Below are 10,266 nucleotides of genomic sequence, written 5' to 3'. Positions count from 1 at the left end.
ACCAAACTTAAACTAGCAGGGTGTTTATCTTATAGTTACTGGACCATATCACATTACTGGGAAAACAAATAGTAGTAATTGCCCAAACTAAAGGTGACAGTCATACAATCACAGTCTGTATGGCTATGTTATTAGTAAAGTACTCATTGTGCAAAATAGTAATAGTAATAGTATTTTTTTTTCATCAAAAACACTGAGAAGTAAAAAAAACATTGGTCATGACACATTTTGTATTAAGTTTATTACAGTTCAATTGCAACTCACTTTACATGTTTTTGCTCCCACATGCAATATTAAAGTTACAAAAGAGTCTATATTTTGTGTTTGAAGACTTTTCTGCAATATTGCATAACAAAATGTAAAGAATTTTCCTCGCAATGTCCTAAACAACAGCTGCCAATCAGACGCCGCAGACTGTGACGATTGATCCAGCGTCAGCCAATCAGAGAAGGGCCAGGAGGCGGGACCTGCTCTCATCACGGTAGTGGACTTAAGGACCCAGGGCGCCGGATTCTGCAGCCATGGAAACGAAGCACCTCACGACGCTCGTGTTAACGTTATGTGACATAGAACGAAGTAATGAGTGGCGTTGGGTTTAAGTCGGTGACTTTTTACTCGAATAAAGTGCCGTTTTCCTCAACTCCGGCGCTGACTGGATGACAACCGGCGAAACTCTGCCCACTAACCCAGGTGACAGCCTCCACAAAGCGCCCCCTCCCCCTCGGAGATGTAGCCGTCTGTGGATGACAGCAGAGCCGGAGGACCGAAACAAGTGTTCGAGCCGCCCATCCGCAAAGTAGCCGGGACGGAGCACGGACGCAGCCCACCCACGGTGGCCTGTTATTTAGCGGCGCCTCACCCGCTCTAAGCCGCTAACCAGGACGACGCGAGGAAGCTAACGCCGATCTGAGCTCAGTGCGACCGGCTTCTCCCGCTGCGGCAGCGCGATCACCTGGATGCGATGAGCGACCCGGTCGTGGACAGCAAGGTGGAGGTGAAGCAAGGCACCAAATATGTCAAAGAGACCGAAAACGTGGCGGAGAAGTACTCGGTGATGACGGTCAGCAAGAACAGCAGCGACGTGAACATGAACGTCGGGGAGATGCCGTCCGCGGCGTTCACCGCAGTGCCCACTCTGAAATCCGTGAAGAAGGTAAGAAACGTGCCGCCCGCCGCCGGGACATGTGAGCGGGATAAAGGCACGCTGGCACGCGCTGCGCCGCAGCGAAGTGCGCGGCCGCGCGGCGCGGCTGCGCTCCTCCCGTGCGGTCACACGGCTCCGTCAGCTTTGCGCCAGCTTTAGCTCGAAGTTTAAAGCAGGGCACTGGATGGAACACTTAAATCGTGTTACGTGCATCCCGCCGAGGGATGACTCCATCCCACGCCAGGCTGCGAGGTAAACGATCTGTAAATGATAAATATCATATCATTTATTTATAACAGGCCACGAAGAGAAGCCTTTCTTTATTTGCCTAATCATTTCTTGGGTTGTTATTATTATTATTATTAGGCAAATAAAAGCTTATGTCTGGAGAAGCAATACTGTACAAATGGTAAAGAATCATGTCTCTGTCTGTTGAGTGTGTGGCATCATAGGATTATTTTTATTATATGAGCATGTGCACCTGTAAGAAAAAAAGCCCTGAATTTATTTTCTGTTATACAACTACACCGAACGATCATCAGAGTCAAAGACTCCTTCGAGGCGACTGCTCATATCATTGCAGATTTACCGCTGTGTGGAACAGCTGGAAACAGGCCGGCCCGTGGGTAAACATGGACAGTTTTGCTGAAAGCCTCTTTTCCGTTGCTCACAACCGCGCTCACATGTTGGAAAGAAATAGATGCTCGCCGTTGCAGCTGCTTTGGAGGTTTGATTGCTTTAAAGTCTTTTTTTAACCCAAGCATGTCTACGAGAGGTCGGCCCAGGAAAAATGTTTTCCCAGCAGCGGGACTCAGACTTCAGAATTCTCGCTCGGACCTCCTGTCTCATGAGGCAATAACGTGTGGACTGTGAGCCGCCGCAGGGAGCCCGATTGAAAACATATTGAATGATAGGAATGCGCGCTTATGAAAACAAAGTGCCGTGTTATGAATAAATGTGAGAGCCCGGCCTCAAACCGAGCCACCTGTCTGCACGATAACAAATGGAACTATTACTGCCAGAGTTGAGGGCCGAAAAAGATTCAAGCAATTCCCACACGAGGAATGATCGCACGTCATGAAGCGGAGCTGGATGCAGGTGCGGCGATTGAAATCAGCCGATGCTACACATGAACACAAGTGTTTGCTTGTGCGCTGAGTGTGTGTGTGGGCGAGTCAGAGAGCAGCACTACTCAGCCCCCTCTCTGTTTGAATCCATGCAGCAGTTACATAACCCGGAACGAGACAGACTCACTTTAACAGTGTTCATGCATCGTGATTCTTATCTCGCCCCCCTGGGCCGTAAAATCTCAAAACTATTCATATCTTCTGTTTGCTATCTAATCGCGTTCGTCCGCTAACATTGAAGGTCAAGCGCTGATTTTGATCCCCGTGCAAGCTTCAATAGAATAGTGTGGAGCTACCTTCACCTACACTGTGCACAGGCAGTGTCCTACATGTGTTTATGGAACATGTTTGTGCATCACGCTGGTATTCACAGTATTCCGTTTACAGTATTAAGCAGTAGTTACAGTTTCTGCTAAAGGTCACATAGTTTCGGAGGAAGGATTAACGTACAGTGCCAGTACAGTGTGTAATCCGTCATGCATGTGTTGATCTAAACAGGTGGTTGCAGGCCAAGCGGCGTACGGTGATTTCAGAATGGTGGCGTTCCAGGCGTTTTGCTCCGGGAGCGCGGAGCCCTTCAGCCGGTCGCTCCCTGAGCCGCCGGCTGTGGCTGTAAGTGGGGTTAGATGGAGCCGTGGAGCGGGAGTGGTGTGCGGCTAAGCAGCTAGCGGCGCCTTATGCCAAGTCCACACTGAGCCCGTCACACTGGCTAACAGTCACACCGCAGCTTAAGCCCGTGACCCGGCCTGCTATTCAAGAGAAGCGGTATTTTTAGCTAAAGGATGGGACGCGTATTGATGCAGCAGAGGCCTAATGGGAATGAAATAGGCTTTAATTCCTCCCGTCGATCCCCTTTTATTTTCTAGTCCAAAGCAGGAATGCGGCCAGAAAGTAGGAGCTGCAGCAAATACTGTACGTACAGTGGATTTCTGGTGCGTGTTTTCCTTTTGCCCTTTGTCCTCCTCAGCACCAGAAAATGCAAACTACTGACTTTAGCAGCTGGTTGTCAAGGGCAGAATCAGAGACACAGAGAGCGAGCGAGCGCGAGAGAGAGAGAGAGAGAGACGGAGAGAAAGAGAGAGGCTCAGTTGGGATCAACTCCCCCTTTCTCTCCAGGCCCCTCTCCCCCTCGCATGCTCTCCAGGTTGGCCATTAGAAATCCCAGTAATAGGTGCGAACCTCCCCCCCGCTCAGCCTGGGAGGGTTTTGGGATAATAGCATCAGGGACACCTAGTACCATCACACAGAGGACACGGAGGACACAGGGAAGTAGGGAATCTGGCTGCTAGACATGGCACACAAGCATGGGCACTGGAAAGAAAGGGTGAGTTTCCATTAATGCCTCAGCCGCACACACACAAACACACACAGATGTGCCACCAGTTGTGGTCGTCATTATTCTACGTTTTTGAAGTTGTGTAAAGTGGTTTTTAAGAAAAACAGACAAAAATCTGACATGTTCCACTGCAGGTGGGAGTGTGTAAGATTTGTGTAACTGTGTCAGATGAACATCAGCATTTCCTAATGATGTAACCAAAAAAAGTGAATCAGAGATGTGAGACCACCTCAGTTCCTCCTGCTTCGAGTTCCTTTATACAGACACAGCAGATTGAAGGGTTCCAGTTTACCTGATATTGAGGATTTAGTACAGAGGTGGTGGAATCCAGTAACAGAATCATATACAGTATATAACCTTTACTCAGGTTTGAGCTTTCACTCACCTCAGCATCATGTTTGCTGGGTTTTACATCTTGCATCGCGTTAATATTTTATTTCTCATTCACTTTAATGGGATCAGATCGCACTCCGTCGCCTGGTGTCGGACGTTTGCGTGCTCCTGGATTCACCGTCTGTGTGTTGTGTCAACTGCACGTCAGTTTTCAGTCCAAACACATTCTATGGACATCTAAAATAAAAGAACATCCTGCAGCATTATCACAGCGAATGCAGATATGGACAGGATTAATCACTGAAGCAGAGCTTTAGGATGAGAATGAAGGTGCAGAGACAGAATGGACCTAATAAGTGTCAGAATAAAATATAGATACTAAAAGACACAGCAGTGGCTTAGTTTCCAGCATAGGTTGGTTATTTTCATCAATAAGAAACTGATACATAAATATACTGAATGCATCCACTCAGATGAGCTATTTGAGTAAAATGCTGAGCATCGTCTCCTACTGTCCAGTCTATATATAGTGCTCCATCCAAGCACAGTTTATGTACAGTACAGCCTCCTTCCACCTGGGTTTCAGGATGTTCTATGACCTAAAGCGTCTGCATTGAGGGTGACAGTGTGTCTGACTGCTCTGCATTGGTACAAATCAGACCTGTCACAGCTCTTACTGAACTAGAATTATTCCTGTGTCTAATGTTTAGTCCATCTAAAAATAGACATCAGCTCCCTTTTTTCCTGATCCACCTGTGATCCACTGTAACGGGCTCAGGTGATTTACCTTTGAAAGCATGCTTTTAGCGCCTGAAACAGCGAAGTGAGCCCAAATGTAAATTAAAAGAGAGCGAGGAGTGTTCACTCATTACTTTTACTTAGCAGATTATGATGGGACCTTTTGTCCCTTCCGCTGGTCTGACCTCACTGTTGACCTTTTTTAAATGTTGCATTGTTTGCTATTTTGTCTCTCCAGATTCAGTTTGCGAATGCAGAGGACAAGCAGGAGTTCAGCAAGTACCCGACCAAGGCGGGCCGCCGCTCCCTGTCCCGGTCCATTTCCCAGTCCTCCACAGACAGCTACAGCTCAGGTGCCGCCTCCACCAGACGCTTCCACCTTTCGGGGTTAACTATAAACATTGTCATTCTCTCCTAGGAGAGACTCGTGCTCGCAGCGTGTGTCGACTTATTGTGTTTTCCACCTCTTAGCTGCGTCCTACACCGACAGCTCGGATGACGAGACCTCCCCCCGGGACAAAGCCCAGGTCAACTCCCACGGCAGCAGCGACTTCTGTGTGAAGAACATCAAACAGGCCGAGTTTGGCCGCAGGGAAATCGAAATCGCAGAACAAGGTGCAGCCTCATGCTTCCTACATCACACACACACTGTGGGCATTTCAAAGATGATGGATTTCTTTTTCTCCTTGAATAGAGAACAGTGATCCTTTCAGGGCTGAAGCTGTATTCACATTATGCTACATGTTCATTTCACGGGTGTCCTGGGATTTTATGAAGAACCTTTAGCTGCCAGCTGTTCAGATTTCACATGACATCTGTTCTGTGCTCGATAAAGGTCCTGTCTTCCTGAATCAATAATGGTGTTATGACTTGCTCATTTCTCTATAACCTTGTGTGTAAGTGTTCTGTTTTTCTGTCTCTCTGACTCTCTCTAAGTTACATTTACAGTACTACTGCTTGTGTACAGGGCTCAGTTTCATTCCTAAACTGGCTTCCCATACAAAACCCAAGCTTCATGTGACCCTGACATCCTTTAACTAGTGAGCAATTTGTTCATTCCCAGACATGTCTGCCCTGATCTCCCTGAGGAAGCGAGCCCAGGGGGAGAAACCACTGGCCGGGGCCAAGATAGTCGGCTGCACCCATATCACTGCTCAGACAGCAGTACGTGCCCTCATTCCGCACAATGCACATCAGTCTGATTGCTCCGGCCCCCTCTTCTTTCCTGTGACAGCCTGCTATTGTGTCTGTGTGCCCCATCTTTGCCTTTTAGGTCCTGATTGAGACTCTGGTAGCCCTCGGTGCCCAGTGCCGTTGGACTGCCTGTAACATCTACTCCACCCAGAACGAGGTGGCCGCCGCGCTCGCTGAGACAGGTGAGGTCCTCGCGGCGGCCATCGCACATCATTCCTCTCCCGCCTCGTTGTCCTGTCATGAGGCTTGTGTCGTTCCTCGCAGGAGTCCCCGTGTTCGCGTGGAAGGGCGAGTCAGAGGACGACTTCTGGTGGTGTATTGATCGCTGCGTCAACACTGAGGGCTGGCAGGCCAATATGGTATCAGTCTAACAGTCCCCTAATAATTAACACCCAACTAGGCCTCTTTATCAGGTCAAGCCTCATTTATTTCTCCTGTTAGATCCTTGATGACGGTGGAGATTTAACACACTGGGTGTACAAGAAGTATCCCAGCGTCTTCAAGAAGGTTCGAGGCATCGTGGAGGAAAGCGTCACCGGGGTGCACAGGTGAGAGAAACCTTTGATTTCATCCACTTTGGGGTTTTAAAGAAAGTAGGAATTGAAGTATTTTTGTACAACGTGTGTTTATTTTTAGATTTTACTTCTGTCCAGTATTTATTTCTGGAACGCTTTTCCTATAAAACAACAGAATACAAGATCTATTTGATGTATTGTGGATGACTGCTGGAACCATGACTGGCTAAAATAATAAGACTCCTGGGCCTGGAATTATTCCCTGACCTGTCTTTGTTACAGTGACAGCTTATTACAGCTCATACTGGGCCATGAATAGCAAAGACTGAAAGACGTCTGAGCTGTAAGCTTTGATCAAACTCAGTTGCTCAAGACTCGAATAAACTTAACTGAACTTCAGCAAGATCCGTGAGATGATTGTGTTTTCCAGATGGAACCCACTTCCCACCAGCAACAGGTTCTGCTGAATCATAGATACAGGACGGTGTCAGCACAGCCGCTGGATCATATAATGCGCATTAGCATCATTACACGCTGACTCTTTAATTGTGAGGGTGACTAGTTAGTTTTGAGCTGAAGCTTAGTCGCAGCAGCAGCGAACACTCAGCTCTCCGTGGAACCAATTTGCCGGAGCCTGTGGAAATCCTAAGGTCACACAGGAGTGCGGCTCAATTAGTGCCTGAACACGCTTCCCGGTGTGTCCCCTCAGACTGTACCAGCTGTCGAAGGCGGGCAAGCTGTGCGTCCCCGCCATGAACGTCAACGACTCGGTCACCAAGCAGAAGTTCGACAACCTGTACTGCTGCCGTGAATCCATCCTGGACGGGTGAGCGACCCGCAGCGAGCGCCTGCAGCGCGCTGCTGTGACACCGCAGGGCTCCTAATTGTGTCCCTCTGCTTGTGTCTGCCTCAGCTTGAAGAGGACCACAGACATCATGTTTGGTGGAAAACAGGTCGTGGTGTGTGGTTATGGAGAGGTGAGTCACTGCCTCGCAGTGAGCGGCTGATTTTTACACACTGCTCCTCTAATGCACCGGCCTGCTGTCTGTAGGTGGGGAAAGGCTGCTGCACCGCTCTTAAGGCCCTCGGAGCCATCGTGTGCATCACAGAGATTGACCCCATCTGTGCTCTGCAGGCGTGGTCAGTCGCTAACGTTCCCATGCAGCACCGCTCGCTTCTCTGCTTAGTTTTGCTTTGAAATAGGTGTGATGTCCTTTTAGGCTGTGCCGCTTCAACTAATGCAGACGTATTCGTGTGTATCCACAGCATGGACGGCTTCCGTGTGGTCAAGCTGAGCGAGGTCATTCGGCAGATGGACGTGGTGATAACTTGCACTGGTACCGTCCCTCACGCAGTGACAACCATTACTTCCGCTCTGATGATCACACACAGACCTTTTAACATTTTAATACCTCCGTAAAGGAAAAAAGCTCCTCACACATGCACAATTTTTTTTAATTGATTCACACCATCTGCGATCATGACGTACTCACACTTCACTGTTCTCTGCCTTTAAACGTAGGCAACAAGAATGTTGTTACCAGAGAACAGCTTGACCGTATGAAGAACGGCTGCATCGTCTGCAACATGGGACATTCTAATACAGAGATTGACGTGGTAACATTTCTACTTGTTTGTGCATATATAATCATTTTACCACACATTGAAGGATACACCAGTGTGGACTTGATACAAATCCAACAGAGGTTGCAGTGACTTTCTCCTGTGTGTTGCATTGATCACCGCTCCTCTTTCACCTGTATTTACCTGATGCGCCCTCAGGCAAGCCTCCGCAGCCCTGAGCTGACCTGGGAGAGGGTTCGCTCTCAGGTCGACCACATCATCTGGCCTGATGGAAAGCGGGTCATCCTGCTGGCAGAGGTGATTCTCTTCATCAACCTCATACTATTGCACACCTTAAGAAGGGGCAGGAAACGACCCTGATACTCCTGCAGTCTAATCTAGTGTAACCTGCGTGCCTTGGTGTTATTGGGCCACTGTGTATTCGAATGCATCAAATCCTACTGTGCAGTTCATGCATGCACTCTGTTATTTCTCAGGGTCGCCTCCTAAACCTCAGCTGCTCCACAGTGCCTACATTTGTGTTGTCCATAACTGCCACCACTCAGGTTAGTGGTTTTTGCCCTTCACTGACAAATGTCCTGACTTTTTGTGGGGGAACAGCTACACGTTGTAGCTGTTCCATCACTGTAGTAACGTGTAGTTGGACTCATTTGTGCGTCGCTGCTGTCTCCAGGCTCTGGCCTTGATTGAGCTGTTCAATGCTCCGGAAGGACGTTACAAACAGGACGTGTATCTTCTGCCCAAGAAGATGGGTGAGATCCAACTTCTACTACAACATCTTTATTTACTCTTACTGTTAGTGACAAAAGTGCAGTTTAAAGGTTTGTACTGTACAAAACCAGCAGAGCTTGCATGCTTAGCTAAAAACCTGTTCTGATATGTGGCTGCTCGTCGCCACCTATCCATCAAATTTTAATCATTTTAATTATTGATTGTAATCTGGCCTCCAGACGAGTACGTGGCCAGTCTGCACCTGCCGAACTTCGATGCCCATCTGACAGAGCTGTCTGACGAACAGGCCAAGTACATGGGCCTGAACAAGAACGGGCCTTTCAAACCTAATTATTACAGGTAGGCCTCACACCAGCATGCCTTCTATTTTCCACTGTTTTATAGCATAATAAGCCTACATCTACCCTTTATTTTGTCCACAGGTATTAATGAGGGAGTCTGACTGCGGATCCTCAGCGCGTAGTGGCCCTGGGATGAACAGAGATATCTATTTTATTTTCTAAATTGCTACATAACGAAGGAATTATTTTACTTATGCTGAATGTAACTTCATAATAGTAATTCAGGCATACTGTAGTATTAAATACAGAAATAAGAGGTAGGAGCTAGGAAACATAAACTGTATAACCAACTAACACTAGGTCTTGTCATGTTAAAAACAAAGCCTCCTTGCATGCTCTCATGTGTATGTACTCGCTTGCGTTATTAGATAACACGGCTGTTGATTTGTTTACCTTATTTACACACGGTGCCAAATAATGGCCATGAGAATGGAACAGGAGATACCATTTTATTTGTGTGTCGGTAGCGTCATGATGTTATTAGTACATTTCATGAATCTGAGTTTAGCGTCAGAGGCACAGCTGTTTTACTGTGTGCATTTGGTCAGATGTTAGGTTTTCTTTGCTTTGAATGGTATCTGCATACGCGCCCTAATGTGTGACATCCAGTCGCCTTTTACAGCATAGAAACAAATTAGCCTACGTGACACTTCTGACTCATGATTTTGCCATTTAACAGTCATCCTAAAATGACCCTAAACAACCGAGAGCTTCTCCTGAACAAATGAATGGTCAAGGAATGTTAGTGGTGTGACGTCGCAGCGTATGTTACATGCAGTGGGCTTGTTTTATTCCTAAAAAGGAGTCGGACGAGGTTCAGGGGAAGGTTCAAACTACTTTGCTCAGTCCAATACCAGCTGTGGATCTGATCTGAGTGGTCGACTGGATATTACTTTTAGGGCCTTCGTATGAATGTGCCTTTAAAATCATTTATAGCATGAATATGAGTCCTGACCTTAATTACCTGAACATTCCTTTTTGTAATACCACATCTATTAGTGATAGATTTAATGTCTTCCTTCCACGCAGTGTATCTATATATAACCTAATGTATGAACTGTCAGACTTGTTTTAATTCAATGAAACCTTACAAAGTATTTAATGTGATCACAATGCACAAGTGTATGTAAATGAATGCATTATATCAGCAATAAAGCAAATCCTTTTAACAGAGAAAAAGAAGTTTTAATCTTGCGTCCATTATTCGGAGACGAAGCTAAAG

At 47.1% G+C, this 10,266-nt stretch overlaps 1 protein-coding gene across 3 annotated transcripts; it reads left to right on the top strand.

The window, feature by feature from the left end:
- The first annotated feature begins 488 nt into the window (after positions 1 to 488).
- On the top strand, positions 489 to 10,226 carry ahcyl1 (adenosylhomocysteinase-like 1). 3 transcript variants are annotated; one of them, XM_029157551.3, is made up of 17 exons: positions 490 to 1,153; positions 4,917 to 5,031; positions 5,150 to 5,293; positions 5,742 to 5,842; positions 5,952 to 6,054; positions 6,137 to 6,231; positions 6,314 to 6,420; positions 7,097 to 7,213; positions 7,301 to 7,364; positions 7,439 to 7,527; positions 7,654 to 7,724; positions 7,910 to 8,004; positions 8,170 to 8,268; positions 8,448 to 8,516; positions 8,645 to 8,723; positions 8,922 to 9,042; positions 9,126 to 10,226. In XM_029157551.3, exons 1-17 carry the CDS (start codon positions 962 to 964, stop codon positions 9,130 to 9,132), a joined length of 1,668 nt encoding a protein of 555 aa, XP_029013384.1. In that variant the 5' UTR covers positions 490 to 961; the 3' UTR covers positions 9,133 to 10,226. The 3 variants fall into 3 exon arrangements, with proteins under 3 accessions (XP_029013386.1, XP_029013384.1, XP_055366533.1); XM_055510558.1 differs by lacking the exon at positions 490 to 1,153 and adding an exon at positions 3,548 to 3,595; XM_029157553.3 differs by lacking the exon at positions 9,126 to 10,226 and having other exon boundaries at positions 489 to 1,153; positions 8,922 to 9,046.
- Positions 10,227 to 10,266: the final 40 nt, after the last annotated feature.

Source organism: Betta splendens, chromosome 7 (genome assembly GCF_900634795.4).
Source record: "Betta splendens chromosome 7, fBetSpl5.4, whole genome shotgun sequence".
Taxonomy (NCBI): Eukaryota; Metazoa; Chordata; class Actinopteri; order Anabantiformes; family Osphronemidae; genus Betta; species Betta splendens.
Note: the sequence above shows the minus strand (reverse complement) of the source record. Positions and strands in the feature narration are given on the sequence as shown.